This window comes from Lotus japonicus, chromosome 2, assembly GCF_012489685.1.
Source record: "Lotus japonicus ecotype B-129 chromosome 2, LjGifu_v1.2".
Taxonomy (NCBI): Eukaryota; Viridiplantae; Streptophyta; class Magnoliopsida; order Fabales; family Fabaceae; genus Lotus; species Lotus japonicus.
This window is the reverse complement of record NC_080042.1, coordinates 81604958-81621872: the sequence shown is the minus strand read 5'-3', so window position 1 is coordinate 81621872 and position 16915 is coordinate 81604958. Positions and strand designations below refer to the sequence as shown.

The window sequence follows — 16915 nt, the reverse complement described above, 5'->3', positions numbered from 1 at the left end:
TAGTTCCAATTTAATTATATATTTCTATGAAACCAAGAGTTGGCGATGATATTAATGGGTAAGGAAGAGTTGTCTTTCTTTATGCTACGCTCCTTCTCCAAGCTTTCGTTCAAATCTTTCCAACCCTCCTCATCTTTGCTCAATGAAAATCAACCTCATAATCATTCAAAGAAAATCTAGTCTTCCATTAAATAAGATTGCAGAAGATTGTTATTATTGAAAACTGAAAAAGAACAATTACAGGATTGAAATAAGAGATTAAAAGAGAAGGAAAGAAAAGATAAAGACTTACAGTTTATCTCTCTGAGACTCTCTAACTAACTCTCCGTTGAGTTCTCCCTCTTAACATAAGAGATGCTCTCTATTTATTGAAAATAAAAAACAGTGTTTAAATAGTTCAAATCATAAACAGGAACTGTTCGGTACTAGCTACAGTGAAAAGTCAACTTTGCTACGGTAAAAGATCAACTTTACTATAATAAAAAATACAATTATTGAGTTATATATGTATTTCTACTGATGAATTAATGATTATACGAGGAACTACTCAAAATTGACAAAGAGTTGTTGAATTAATCGTATAAATATGTTTTTCGTCACTTGCTTACCCACCCACCCTAATCTAAAATTATTCCTATACAAACATTTCATAGTTTCTAGCCCTTAAAGAAAATTATTGAATCATATTTAAAAAATTCAACGATTAAGTCAATTTCATCCACCTAAAACGATTTTTTTTTATAGGCAATAAGAATTATATTGAATAGAAGTACAAGGGGTACTTCAACCCAATACAAAGAAGAGAAGAGACAGGTAAAGAATTAACAAATACAGACAAAGATCCTACAACAACAAAACTACCCCACCTAATACTTCCAAGAAAATAGACTTCACAAAAAAAGTCTCATTAAAACCTTGCTAGGATAAAACCCCCTTGGGAAAACCTAGCAAGGAAAAAGAGTACCAATTTTGCAAAGCCAAGAGAGTATCTTCAAGGAAGCTTACAAAAAATTCTAATAACCCACCCTAAACCCAGCTGCCAAGTTTTGCATCCAATTCAGTTCCTATATTCATGTTGTAGTCTCAAGGTACCCTTCAAAAAATACTCCAGCAGAAATCTATAAACTCTATAAAAGCAAAGTTTGTGCAGCCTTAAGGATAAAAGTGTAATTCAATAGATCATTGAACATTAACTAGGATATTTCCATGGACAATTCAGTAAATCTAAATATAATTAGTTAGAGATCAAATCTTGGCCGTCCATAGCGTTGAATCTCAGCCATTTAATTTCTTTTTCTTTTTCACTTCAAAACTCTCTCACGTTTGGTTTTCCCTTTCACAGCTCCCTTCGGTTTTCATTTTTCCACCCCCTTTATGACTTTCTTCCGTTTTCGTTCTCCCAATTCCACCATTCCAAGAGTCACTCACGCTCATTGATATTGAAAACCCACCGTTTTCGTTCTCCCCTTCTGCGTATCTGAGCAGTGATATTGAAAACCCACATCGGAGTGAGCTCTAGCGAGTCCGAGAAAAATCGTGGGAGAGGAACTGGGTAGAGCTCGAGGCAGAGAAGATGGTGTCATCCCTGAGTTTCAGGCGAGGTTGTCATGCTCTAAAGCCCCATTGCCTCTGTTCCATCAATTCGCGAGGTGAAGCTCTCTGTTCCATTAGGTTTTGGTTGCGAGGCGCAATTCTCTATTCCATCAGGGTTTTCTCATTTCTTCTCCCTCACCTGGCTTCACACATCATCCCATCACAACTCGGTGAGTGAAGAAGGGAAAATTTCATGTTCCTATAATCTTATTCATAATTTGATTGTTTCTTACAACTACTCTTCACAAAATTTCTTTAAAAATACAGTGTGTTATTGTGCACAGAAGCACATGTTTCTGAAACAGATGGTAAAAGCAAACAGTGATAAGGCTTCAGAAGATTCCTTGGTGCCCAAAAGGTGAGCAATTGTTCACCTTTACTTTAACTTCTATCTTATTGTACAAGTTAATATAGATCTTGAAGCTGCTCTTGGAGACACAAAAAATGTGAGTTTTCATATATACAATGATTCTTATTTTCCATGAGAAAGATTCATAGATTAAATCCTTGATCTCTTTTCGTGTAGGGTTGAGTTCTTCATTTAGGAAAAAGTGTCCCATGATTGTCTCTTTGTAACTGTATCCATCTCTTGACATTATGGTTGCTTTGAATCTGTAGTGTATCTTGCTCCAAACAGGGTGCAATCCTCTTCTGACTTTCCTCCTCTGCTACAGGTTATTTATAAACTATGTATTTGGCACGGGGGATATATCACTTATGCTTGCACAGGCTGGTTTGATTGTTTTGAGTCTAAATTGTGGATTTAACTCATGTTGATAGGCTACAAATCTCTCATCTGTTCATCTTTTATTGTGATTTAACTCAAGGTGAATGTTGATAAATAGAGAATGATAACTCAGATCAGTGATTCTTTGAATTTTTTTGCCCGTCAGGTTCTCTCTATCATGCTGCACATCAGTAACCTCACCTTTCTCATCGACACAAACTCCCTAACCTGTGCGTTTCTAGATTTGAAAGATTTAATCTTGATTGACCAAGTTTTCTGCAATGTTTCAGGTTTGCTTCTCTTCTTTTGGTTTTCTCGGTTTTTCTTCTGGTGAGTAAGACATTTTTCTACCCTTTTTTTCTTATTTCTGATTTGGCCCCTTTCTGATTTAATTCCTTTTCTTCTAATCGTTTCTCCGTTTTGAGTCTAGGTTGTTGTATCGCGATTCTACCAGCCCACCACCCTACCTGCACTGATTTCGGCATCAAGCGGTGAGCTTTTTCTTTTATTTTCTGTTCCCCATAGGTATTCGGCCATTTCAATTTGATATGTACTCCCCTTGGTCGCTTTGTCTTTCAGAAATATTTCAATGGAAAACACCTTACCTAATCAATACAACTGGAATTTAATAGTAAAATTAATCAATTGTTTTTCTTTAAAGCAAGCATCAATTTTGGCAGAAACTTTTGTGAGTAGCTACTGCATGTCAAAATTGATTATGAGAAAACACAAGTGGTTTCAAACATGCTACCAGTCATCACTTCAAAATTTCTGAATTTAGGTTTGGGATGATCCGTTTATTTGTAGGGGTTGCTAAAAGTAAAGCATACATTTTTGGCATCTTCACAAGGTCTTTGAGTAGTTAGTTATATTGCAGTTTTCACTCAAACTCAGTACTTTTGATTTATTTTTAGATTTGAACGCGAAGATTGAGGCCATGATGACCATTTTGGAAGGTGGAACCCAAGATCATGTGCATTACAAATGAAAAGAAGATCTCATAGAGATGCTTGAAGAATTTGGCCAATCTTACCGTCTTTTATTCATATCATATAATCAAAGTTTAAAACATCCAGCAATGTGGTGTTAATTGGAGCCAAGAAAGCTGTATCCAACAAGTAATAAAGCTATGTCAAAGTGGTTCTTTTTCAAGTATGTTTTAATTTACAATATTATTTTGGTCATTGCTGCCTGATCTGTCTGTGATTTATATTGTCATTCGAGTCCCCCTTTGTTGGATTTGTCACTATGTGTCTATGTCCAAGGGTTACTTCATTATGAACACTAATTTTCACCAGTACACATAATGTAGTTTTTTTCCCCTGTTACCATTGCGTAGTAGTTGTGTGGAATTTTATGCTTTCTTTAATATCTCGGAACAAATGATATGCTTGCAATTGATATGGAGGTGTAGTTGATTTGGAGGTTTTAGATGGTTATACGAGTTCTTCTGATTTCTGTAGACGTGGAGTGATTAGGCCCCTGCCTCCTTGGATTGACTTTGAGATAAAAGACCTTAAATTTGGTCTATGTGTTGATGTGTACCATGAGGAAGCTTGGTGGGAAGGTGTGATATTTGATCACTGTGATAGTATGGAGGAGAGGAGTGTATTTTTCCCTGATATGGGTGATGAAATGAGGGTTGGAGTTGATGAAATGCGGATTACTCAGGACTGGGATGAAGTTACAGAGAAATGGGAGAAGCGAGGGAGATGGGCGTTTCTTGAATTGATTGAGGAATGTGAGAGGGAATCATATGTTGCAATTTCAGCTAGGCAAATTTGGTATGTTGTGCAGGAAAGAAAGGATTTTGGCGTGGTCGGGGAGTGGAGGTAGTGAGTGACAACTGGACTCCTACAGTTAATGAAATCTATTCAGTCTTAGATCTTCCAGGGTGTTTATTAAATAAAACACAACAGATGGAGTCAATTGAAAAAGAAAATTCTCAGCTGCAAGAATTTGTTCTTCCTGTTGAAAAGGACTTACCACTGTTTCAGAAAGAAGTTTCCTGCTGCCCACATAGACGCCTATGTGCACCTTTTGTTTTTCAATATTTGGTGAATGCTTGAAGCAAATAAGTTTTCTGATTTCACCTGCAATATTTCATTTCCTTTCCATAAGATTGTGCTTTTTTATGATATGATATATACTTCATCCATCTTTAAATTCTTCATGTGATTACCATTTACAAGTTGAAGGTACTGATCCAAAAACTCACCAAGGAATGAAGATTTATTGATCAAAAACTTACCCTCCGGCCTCCAGGCTCCATACTTATTTTTTCCTCTTTTCTCTCATGATCCTTATTGCTTACCCTCAAGGCTACAAAATGCAGTTATGCCAAACTTCTCTTTTGGAGATGAGCCTCATAATTGCAAAGGAAGTATTTTGATGCAATTTCATATCTAATTTAAACTCTCATTCAATGGAAGATGAGACTTCCTTCTTATTACTTTTTATTGATTTTTACGCAGCAAATAATGCCAGGTAGAACTTATGTTGTTAACCTTCCTTTGTAAATCCAAAGCACTAATTTCTATTCTTTTCTGCTTTTCTTTCCCAACCTTCCTACAATATGAGTGCATGAAGTATGGTCTGTGACAGTGAAAGTTATCTAGCCCGGTTCAGTTGGCTGAACTTTTTATGGGGTGCATGTCATGTTAACATCTTACTTTTGTGGAGCTATATATTATGGCATGCCATTTTTTGAAAGTCAAGTTTCATCAGTATTCTACTTAAATTGCACATCAATATTACCGGTCTTAAGTGCTAAATTAATTGGCTCAACTGCAAAAAAAAAAATTCCTCCCCAATTGTGTCAATTAAATGTGTTTAAGTATATAATTTAGTAGTCGTTATTTATTATGAATTAATGGATAATAAAGGCACATAAGTTACCAGATTAAATTGTCTTCAATAATTATATAACAGTTACAAAATTTAAACCCTTTAACATGGTATTTAAGTATGACTTTAAAATACTCCCTTGCACTCCATAATATATTAATATCAATGCTGAAAAAACTTTTCATTAACCCTTCCCCTAGAACTATTTGCTTTCATGTTTGAAATAAGATAAAATTTCACTTATGAAATTCCATAAGACATGATTAATTAGTTCAAATTTTTTATATTGAAAAGATAAACTAAAAATATTTAAATTAGTTCATGTTTTCTTAGAATATTTAATTTTTTATTAACAACATAAAGGTGGATGTTTTAACATTAAATTTAATATGGATTCAAAAATTACTTACCAAAATAATCTTCAACAATTAAAGGTAACATTTCACTTTCACCAAACTTTGTTTATAAGAACATAGTTAATATCAGTTCCAGATTTGAATAGACACACATAATTTGTTTTAATTTCTAGAATAAATAGTTAAGTAATAATTAATATTTAATATTAATTCTTAAAAGTTGAAGGTGGTGGTTTTAATATTAAATATGATATCGATGCAAAAAATAACTTTCTCATTGTCCTTCCCTCTTGAAATTCTGTTTGACGATTTCAATCCTCCCATCAATATCATGCTATATCCTTCTTCAATTTACATCAAAATATATATAAAAAAAGTGTTTATTATTTATTTGGTTCATTTTTATGGAAATATATCAAAATACATAATTAGTTTTGGTTATTTAATTATTAGTTAAATAATAATTTATATTAATATTCATCCATAAAAATTAAGGTGGTGCATTTAATAGTATATCAATGCAGAAAATAACCGTCCCATTAACCTTTTCCTTGAAGCTATATAAATATTAAATTAAATTGATTTTAATTCTATTAAAACTTTAATTATTCACCTCAATTTTTTTGTAAATGAGTTTATTATTATTTAGCTCATTAATATTTAGTTCAAATAAGTTAAAGAATTTCATAGAGCACAATTAATAAGTTTTGATCTGGAGAATTATTAATTAGTTAATACTTAATAATAATACATAAAAGTTAAAGGTGGTGGTTTTAATTTTTTTCCCTAAAACTATATAATTTTTTTTTTGACAACAGAATAATTTTATTGAATGAATAGAAAATGCGTTACAACTATATAAATTTCTGATGCCGCTCATTCATAATTTATTTTTATGCTATGTCATTTCTTAAAATTTAGCGTATTAGTTTCATTAATTTCATACTAATTTTCGATATTACTAATTTTATATTATTAATATGTCATTTGCAAATTTTACATTCATCCTCATAACTAAACAAAAACTTTAATGTTATTAATACTATCATATTTGTATTTTAAACTATTTACCTAATAAAAACTTATAAGTACAAAAAAAATACAAATTTTTGAATTCTTTGATCTAAAATAAATTTAGTTATTTTAATCCATAAATATCTTTATAAAAACACAGACAAAAGAAAATAAACACACAAAATACAAAATCGAAAACTCCCCGTGCATCGCACGGGTAAAAGTACTAGTATATAATACTCATGGTAGAAGATTAACTAGCACCCACTAGCATAATTCAGCAGCCTTCAGATATGTAGAATGCATTCCCACGGGTTTTGGATCCAATCCACCAAAGAATAAGCAAAGGCCGAATTATTTGCTTTAATTCACAACCAGACTTTATATTGGATCAAATCAACAGTTGCTTCGACAATCAATGTGTCTCCACGAAATGCAGTCTTATTCCTAGCATGCCAAAGAGCCCATATAGTTGTAATCCAAATTGCAGACATAATTCTTCCTGATTTAGAATTAGTCACGCTACTCATACCAAATTGGATAAAGAAATCTTCCAAACCATTTGGTAACACAGTAGATATTCCCAACCATCCCAAGATATTCATCCAAACAACCTGTTAGAGTATAATATAAAACCATTAAAGTGGCCCTTACCCAACAGCTTAAGCTTTTGGGATTAAGTGGTTGTCTCACATGGTATCAGAGCCTCTATGACTGAAAGGTCTAGAGTTCGATCCTTGCTCCTCTCACTTTCTAATTAAAAAGTGGAATTTAATTAAGCACATGGTAGGTGGGCCTGTGCCTTAATCCACGCTTCAAGCCCAAAGGGCTCTTGCGTGAGGGGGCATGTTAGAGTATAATATAAAACCATTAAAGTGGCCCTTACCCAACAGCTTAAGCTTTTGGGATTAAGTGGTTGTCTCACACAACCCAAGCAAACCTGCAACCTAAAACGAATTTGTACCCTTTTATGTGCAACATCTGGTCGTTCATAATAGTAATCATGCTGAGTAAGTTGATGCATATTTTTTTGCTCTAAATAGAGCAAAAAATGTGTCTTCATCACTTTATGATTTTAACTATCAAGTTTTTGTAAAAAAAATGTTTTGGTTTTGATATTCCTGAAAACTAAAAGTCAAATAATAATTTAAAAAAAAAAGTCAAATAAGAAAAGTATTTTTTTATTCAATTGATTCAAAATTTAATGATTAAATAAATTACTAAATTGATTCAGCGACGGTATTAAACATTATTTTTTATTTTTATAATAAAAAAACTGTGTGAACTGAAGTAGTCAATTTAGGTCAATTCAATTCCCAATCTTGTTATTCACAGCGTCGTGCGCTCATCGCACCACCGCTTTCCTCCGGTCGCCGGCCACCACCGCCGCCGCCATGCCGTCGTCTGTTCGTTGAACTTGAGTACGTAACACTCTTCACCCTTTGCGATTTGCTAAGTTTGGATATGGATATAGATTTTTGTATGTAGCTGTGTTTGCGGTTTCATGTCTGAGAGAAGCTTCGATCTTCGTGGGAATGTGGGGTTTTCATTGTTAGTGTTGGTCTTATGCTAAGTTGAAAGTGATTTTTAGAGATATGAAGGTTTTCTCATGTAGAGTTGGTTTGGATTTGGTTGTTTCTTGTATGAGATGTTATTAGGAAGAATTAGAGAGATAGAACCAAAAATTAGTGCAATTGGTGTGGATAAAATTTTGAATGTGAATGAATCAGTTTTAGAAGGGTAATGTTTTGTGTAGACCTCTAGATAGGTAAGAAGAGATAAGAGATAAGTGATTGATGCGAGCGGAAGAGTGATAGATAGAAAAAAAATGATGTTTGAAGGTGTATGCACTTGTTTGTTGGTATTCTTATCATTAATTTTTGAACAATGTTATGTGTGCGTGCGTGCGTGCCTATATATACCAATAACAATGCCTGTAATGTTTTTTTGTAGGAACTTGCTATAAACATGGAATCCCCCAAAAGGCATGAATCCAATGAGAATGAGGATCAGGACATGATAAGTAACCTCCCTGACGTCATTATTGGTCGCATTCTTTCTCTTCTTCCTACCAAAGATGCAGTCTCCACAAGTCTTTTATCCAAGAGTTGGTTATACAAATGGACATTTATTACGCAGCTAGAATTTCAAGATAAAGAGTGTTCTTCATCCAAGAAAATAAGCAAAGATTTATTTGTGAGCTTTGTGTACAGGGTACTACTTCATCTGAATAGTTCAGGCATCCAGAGTTTCTCCCTTGATATGTCAGAGGATTATGAAGCTATTCACGTGGATGAGTGGATATCTGCTGTTGTAAGCCGGGGAGTCAAAATGCTTTGTGTCGATTCAGACCAGAAAGGAAACCTTTCCTCTCATTCCCTTATGAAATACAAGACCTTAGAGGAGCTAGTGCTATATGCGTATGGTTGTGAGATTGAAGTTCCGACCTTTGCTATTTTTTCATCCCTCACAGTCCTGAACTTGACTGGAGCCATGCTTGTTGGTGACCCTTCTGATAAATCTGGAAAGGTTCACCTTAATTTCCCAGTTCTGAGAACCTATAAGACAAAAAGTTGCACTTGGTTGTCAAGTGTGAAGTGTGTCACTTTAGAAGTACCTCTGCTTCAAGTAGTTTCTATACAGGTCTATAGGCCTTCAGACTCAGTTGATGATTATTCATATCCTACCATAAAGTTTCGTGCTTCACGTCTTAAAGAATTCAGTTATATTGGTTCTCCATTACCAGACCCCACTGTGTTTGATCTATCTGCAGCAAATGTTGCTTCTGCTGATATTTGTTTTGGTTTGTATAAGGAAGAAAGTTTGCAAGAAGTTATGGCTCTTTCTGTCGAGATTCTGAAGAAATTTCAAAATGTGGAATGTTTGAAGTTCCAGAAGTGGAGGAAGGTAATTTTCCTTATCTATCTCATGAAAAAATAAGAGAATGAAACTGAAAAAACGCACTAGTCACTGATGTTGCAAATAATTGCAAAGTTGTTTCATTCTCCATTCCAATGACTTCATTTTATTTAATTACCAAAAGCTCAACAATTTATTATTGTTAAACAGGTGTTGCTAGCAAAAGATTCATTGACAGGTCTTCCTTCATTCAAAATGTTAAGTCGTTTGGAGCTAGGAGCAGTTGCTAGTGAAATTCTGTTGGCATTACTTCTAAGAACGCCATATCTGAAGACTCTTCTTTTTCAGGTAATTAGGTTTATAAATTGATTTGAACTGCTAGTCACTAAACTAAATCTTGTAGACATACTTCCAAATTATTTGCATTTCATGATTAGCGATGAGCGAGTTTTCCATTATGTCTTATTTGCAATTTGCCGAGCTATATAATAATACAGTTCCACTGCTGAATGGTGATAGGGACTACTCCAACCTGACCAAGAACTGTTGAATTATGGCCCTGTGCCTGAATGTTTTTCAACTACTCTTCAAGTGGTAAAGTTTAGGAGTTTTGATGGTTCTGAGCATCAGTTAAGTTTTGCTAAATTTGTGATGGAAAATGTTGTTGCCTTGAAGAGGATGAGTTTCAGGCCTCACTGGAACCGCCCAAATATTTCGGAAGAAGTAAAAGAGAAGCTGTACTCATTTAAGAAATGTTGTAGTTTTATGAGTTTGAAATTCTCAACTTAGGTTAATGGAGGTTTACAAGGTACAGGGGTTTTTTTTTTTTGATAAGCAGGTACAGGATGAATACAACTTTATTCCATGCTTTAATGTAAATCATTTGTGCCCTTCGTGTGCCTTCCAGAGGACATGGATTTGCTTATTTGGTGCACAAAATTAACGATGGAGTTACTTAACTTTCATTAGTATTTCTTAGTACATGGAAAATCAAAGAATAGGAATGGCCAATTTGATAATCGCAAATTTGTAGTTCACTCATGATTTTTAATAGAACTCTACATTTCATCTTGGCTTATATGTACGATATATGAAAAGGGGGAAAACGGAAAATGAAAAAAGGATTATAAGAGCATGGAACTTGAGTAGTCGCATAAAAACGTTTGATGGATGGGAATAAGTTGAATGGTATGGTTTGAATATGAGAAGCAGAGTGTTTCTTCTGATTTGGTTCTGTTTATGTGAAAATAGATGGATTCATAAAAACGTTTGATGCTTTGTTATGATGTCTCGTTTGAAGACGCCATTATCATGGAGAGGTGAAGTCTTTTTTTGTCAAAAATGTATGGATCGTGTTTTCACATACTGAATAAATGGTTTGCCACATACTGAATATATATTCAGTCCTCCTCAAGAAGTGTGTTTCCTCTCAAGATATGCTCCCCTAGGGTTTATTGTATGAACTACTGCTTCTTCCCTTTGGGGATCCTTCTCCATTAGGGAGGTTCTTTTCCTTTTAGTGTTAGGTTTTTTTCCACAAGAGGTGTGTTTCTCTTACATTAGGTGGTTTACTTATCCAAATAAGTGGGTTTTTCTTTCCCCCTTGTTTCTTCCACCACCACCATCCTTCATTTGTCGTTTTGTTCACCACAACCGATTCGCCCATCATTTTAGTAGTAGATTTGAGAGCAGCACCGACCACACCGTCAATGGCAAATCCGGGCCTCCACCGCCATCTTGTTGTCGAAAGCATATCTGAAATGTCAACGCCATCTCCAGATTTGTGACCATCCGCTACCATCATCTTCTCCCATCAGCATATATGTCTGCCCCTTGTCACCATTTGCGGCAACAGCAACCAACTAGCACCAGACCGACGCCTATGGCTGACATCCACCACCACTCACCTCTGCTCCCTTTTCAAGCTGCGGTGCTGCCTCGTGCAACAGTCATCTTTCATTTGCCGTCATCTTCGCCTCCCCCTTTCCATGGTGGATGTCTCTGTTTGCAGAAGTGTCTTCTTGCCCAAATCCCCAAAAATGTTTATTTGACCCCACCAGTGTTGTCGAGTATGAGATGGACTTCCTTGCTCAACGTATTGTTTACAACTCTGGCAGAGGCAAACTTAAATTTTAAAAGACTATGACATGTGTAAACACCGACATTAACCCAAAACAATTATTTGATTTTTTTCTCAATTTCAGAAAAAAAAAAAAAATTAGGGTGTGTGCCGTAGTGCAAATCAGGTGTCCTAATCGGGTTAGAAAGGATATACAACCATATTAACTAAAAAACAATTATTTTATTCGAAGCATGATCATCAAGTGAATTTTTTTTTGAGTATGAATAACATTTCACACATATGAAAATGTATTCTTACCGTCGGCCTGAATGCATCAACCCAAAGGTTTCAAGGTTATGTGAGTACCATACGGCGAACAACTTAAAATTATAGTGATATAACTCAAACTTTGTCTATAGTCATTAAAACAACCCCGTACAAAAATCATACTACTAGAAACACGGGTGGGAGCAAGGAAACATTTTGAAGAAACTTGTCAAAAGAAGCAAATGGTACCTTTGATTTTAATTAGTTGGCTAGTATATTCGTATTGGTTGTGTGTAAAAAAACTAAGGACCCGTTTGGGAGCCAGGACAGGATAGGATATGACAGGATAATAATCATATCTTGTTGTTATCTGTTGTTTGTTGCACCAGCAGGATAGGATAACACTATCCTGTCTCCTATCCTATCCTGTCAATCATGTGTAAAAGTTATCCTGAGGGGGGAGCTAGGATAGAACAGGATAGGATACCAGTTATATATTTTCTTTCAGTATCCTAACTCCAAATTAATTTATTTTAAAATTGTATAATTTATAATTTATAATAATATTAATTAATAAATATAAAAATATTAATTTAACTAAATAAAAAAATATAAAATTATTATTCATAAATAGTAAAATAGACTACTCACTTACAAATATTGATTTATTAATAATAATAATACTTTTAATTTAGTTAATTTTTATTGTTTATCACGTGTCACACTTAAGTGAAAACCATTAATTACAAATATTGATTTTTTAATAGAAATAGATTAATTTTATATTTTCATCTCCTATTATTTAAAACTACTTATCTACTTATATAATAATTTATAATTTAAATATAAAGTAGTTTTGAAAAATATTTTTAATTTAGTTAACTTTTATTGTTAATTATCATGTGTCACAACTAAGTGAAAATCAATTGGTTAACTGCATAATTTTATTTAAAATATAGGCTATCTTCAAAACAATAAAATAGGCTAATTAATAAAATTTAAATTAATTTTATTTATTTTAAAATATAGACTCATTCATGAAAATATAAAGAAACTAAATTTAATAGAATGATCAACTTTAAATGTATTTTTTATTCAAATATAAATCTGATACATTTTTCTTTATCATATCCTGTCCTTATCATGTGCACCTCAACACAGGATATGATAAGAGTATATCCTGCTCTTATCCTATCCTGTTGCTATCCTGTCCACATATCATATCCTATTCTGTTGCTATCCTGTTCACATATTGCAGTTCCTGAAATCTGTGAGTCTTGAGCATCATTGTTATGCCTATGATCTATTCATTCAAACTTTATCTTCTTTAATATTTAGACAATGTTATGTGTGTGATATATATATAGTAATGCTTTGTAATAATTTTTGTAGGAACTTGCTGTAAACATGGAAGCCCGCAAGAGGCGAAAATCCAATAAGGGCCAAGACATGATTAGTGACCTCCCTGATTTCATTACTGGTCGCATTCTTTCTTTTCTTCCTACCAGAGATGCAGTTCGTACAAGTGTTTTATCCAAGAGTTGGAAACGCCGCTGGACATTCATCACCGTACTACACTTTGAAGATAGACATTCCAAGAAAATAAGAAAAACTTTCTTTATGAACTTTGTGTACATGGTGCTGCTTCGTCTGAATAGTTCAAACATCCAAAGTTTTTCACTTGCTATATCAGACAAGTATGAACCTTACCATGTGGATCAGTGGATATTTGCTGTTCTAAGCCGGAGAGTCAAAAAGCTTTGTGTCAATTCAGAGAAGAAACAACAAACCCTTTTCTCTCATTCCATTATGAGATACAAGTCCTTAGAGGAACTGGTGCTAAATGTGAATTGGAATATTAAAGTTCCAACCTTTGCGTGTTTTTCATTCCTCACAGTTCTGAACATGTCTGGAATCAAGTTTCAAAATGACCCTTCTAATAGCTCTGGAAAGATTCACCTCGATTTCCCAGTTCTGACAACTTATGAGACTGAAAATTGCACTTGGCCATCAACAGTAAAGTGTGTCACTCTGAAAGTACCTCTGCTTAAAATGGTTTCAATAAGGGATTTTCAAGGTTGGTCACCATATGATGCTGATACATATCCTGTCATAAAGTTTTGTGCTTCGTGTCTTACAAAATTCACTTATAAAGGTTATCTCTTCCCATACACCATTGTGTTTGATCTATCTGTTGCTGCCATTGCTTCTGCTATTATTGATATTTGTCGGTACCAATATGTGGAGGAAAATGTGCAAGAAGCTGTGGCTCTTTCTAGTAAGCTTCTAAAGCAACTTAAAAATGTGAAATCGCTGGAGTTTAAGTGGTCAAAGAAGGTACTTTTCTTCACCCTTTTCAACCAAAAGAATAAATTGTTGTGTAAATTATCATTTTGTATAGACAGTGTGACATTTAGTTCCTGAAACATAAATATATATTCATTAGTGATCATTCTGCCAAAGGACTATGTTCACACATTTAGAAGATCTTCCCACTCAACTTGTTTCATTCATCAATTCATTGACTTCATTTTATTTGATTACCAAAACTCAACATTTTAAACAGGTTCTGCCATTTGCAAAAGATTCACCGGAAGATCTTTCTACATTTGAAAAGTTAAGTCATCTGGAGCTAGAAGAGGTTACTGACCAAATTCTGTTGGCATTCCTTCATAAAACACCAATTCTAAAGACTCTTATTTTAAAGGTAATTTATTGACTGATTATATTTAATTGAAATTTGCGGAGCTTTATAATCATATATTTCTACTGATGAATTAATGATTATGTCAGGGACTACTCCAAGTTGACCAAGAACTGTTGAATTATGATCTTGTTCATGATTGTTTTCTAACTACTCTTCAAGTGGTAAAGTTTTGGAGTTTTGATGGTTCCAAGCATCAGTTAAATTTTGCTAAATTTGTGATGGCAAATGGTGTTGCCTTGAAGAGGATGAGTTTCATCTCCACTTGGGAGCTACGTAAATTCAATTTGGAAGAAGTAAAAGAGAAGTTGTTCTCATTCAAGAAATGTGGTAGTTTGATTTTAGAATTTTCAACCGTTTAGGTTACTTTTGTTTTACAAGAAGGTCAAGAATGCATGATTATTCCCTGTTTTATATATTGTAATTCATTTGTTTCATTCATTCCAGATTATCATGGATTTGTTTTATGATAATTCAGTTGTGCCGTTCATTCTAAAATTGGATTTTAGAATTTTCAGTAGTTTAGGTGACTCTTGTTTTACAAGAAGGTCAAGAATACATGATTATTTTTATGGATTTGAAAAGTTTGATCCCACTTGGTAGCTACGCAACTCTAATTTAGAAGAAGTAAAAAAGTAGTTCTCATTCAAGAAATGTTTTAGTTTGATTTTTGAATTTTCAACCGTTTATGAAAGTCTATTGACAAGTGGGAGAAAACTCATAATTCAACAATAGAGTGGCCGAGTGGGTAGATAGTATTTTTGGTCTTTTTATATAATTACACTTATGCTATTTAACATTCGGATTTGATGATAATTAATTAATAAACTGTTTTAATTAGAGTAAAATTTAGAAATCAGATTAATGTCTTCACTAGGGTGGCAAAATGGACTTGACCCACTGGTCCAGCTCATTTTTCCCAACTTTTTTGTAAAAGTTATTGATTGAGGTTAAAGTTACTTTTAATAAAATGCATGATAAATGTTTTTGTAACTCAGTTTTTCGATCTTATGATTATTTTTACTATATTTTATTTAAAACTAGTAAAATTTTACAAAGCAAAACCAAACCAATTTAATTTAATTGTTTCTTATTTTTTATTTTAACTCATGAACATCAGAATTTGAGGGCGAGGCAAACAAAAAAAAACTAAATGCATGTTTGATTGTAGTTTTAGTTTTCAATTTTTAAAACAGTTTTCATAAATAATTTTTAAAAAGTTTTCAGAAGAAGGAAACAGTTTGAATAACATGTTTTTTAACATTTTGAAAACTGAGATTTGAAAACAAAAAATTGAAACTGAAAACATTTTTAGCTGTTTTGGTTTTTTAGTTTTAAAAAATTAAAATGATAATTGTTTTCAAAAACAGTTTTTAAAAACATGTCGTATCAAACGGACAAACAAAATGACCCTAACAATCATCTTCAAGACTTCAACCTTATCCAGAACGACCCGAAATCCTTATTTAGGACATCCATTGAGCCCTCCTCAAGCAAAGAAACAACATCACCAAAACCCCCAAGAACAAGAAGGGAACTAGAAGAAGAACCAATATGTGAAATAGAGCCTATGCCGACAGCAGCGCCACCCACTGTTGAGGAAGGAAGAACCTTGAACCTTCCAACCTCCTAGCACATGACGACCTCCTCCACCAAACCAAAATCACGAATGCAACCAAACTCCAACACCTGATCCGACCCAACCTCACGGGAAGTGACAAGAAACTTATGGCAGATCACCCCATAGCCCCCACCCCTACCCCAAGACCATAAACAACCTTGTGCAAGAATATATTTTTTTACCTTAGCAGTGGCGATAACATTTTATAGAAGAAATAATAAACGTTTGTATTTCATTAATTTACAATGATATTGTGTATCTATATATACACGTACGTACAGACCAGTAATTTAACATATTTGCATTGTTAGTTAAACAATAGGAGAACTAACAACTAGATATAAATATCTGTAACAAACTTGTATTTCAAATATCAGTTTTTAAGATAATTTTTATTTTATTTAAAATTCAAAAACAATATTATTATAAATATTTGTGTATTTTTAATGTCTCATAATTGATAATAGGTTAAAAGGAAATGATAAAAACAAATGACAATTGTTTTAGCACCAAAGTGATCCACAACAGATTGCTATGAGAATAATTTCCTGATACTTTGAGATCATACTACATTTAATATGTCTTTTCCAATATATCTTTTTTTATGCACAATTCATAGGTCGAACTATTGACTAAATGCTTAAGAAGGCGTATAATTACCTATCAATTATATTGGACAAAATAATAAAATAAACAAAAAAAAAATGAACTGTTGAATTAATCATATAACTATGTTTTTTGTCACTTGCTTACACACCCTAATCTAAAATGATTCATATACAAACATTTCATAGTTTTTAGTCCTTAAAGAAAATTATTGAATCATTTTTTAAAAAATTCAATGATTAAGTCAATTTCATCCACT

The 16915-nt window shown here is 33.4% G+C and overlaps 2 protein-coding genes across 2 annotated transcripts; both read left to right on the top strand.

Annotated features, from left to right (window-relative positions):
* The first annotated feature begins 7790 nt into the window (after window positions 1-7790).
* On the top strand, window positions 7791-10361 carry LOC130740196 (F-box/FBD/LRR-repeat protein At3g14710-like). Its single transcript, XM_057592712.1, has 4 exons — window positions 7791-7958; window positions 8491-9444; window positions 9607-9744; window positions 9916-10361. Exons 2-4 carry the CDS (start codon window positions 8506-8508, stop codon window positions 10183-10185), a joined length of 1347 nt encoding a protein of 448 aa, XP_057448695.1. The 5' UTR covers window positions 7791-7958; window positions 8491-8505; the 3' UTR covers window positions 10186-10361.
* Window positions 10362-13132: 2771 nt separating this feature from the next.
* Window positions 13133-14899, top strand: LOC130737116 (F-box/FBD/LRR-repeat protein At3g14710-like). Its single transcript, XM_057588885.1, has 4 exons — window positions 13133-14062; window positions 14292-14432; window positions 14519-14759; window positions 14877-14899. The coding sequence occupies exons 1-4, from the start codon at window positions 13133-13135 to the stop codon at window positions 14897-14899; spliced, it is 1335 nt and encodes a 444-aa protein (XP_057444868.1).
* Window positions 14900-16915: the final 2016 nt, after the last annotated feature.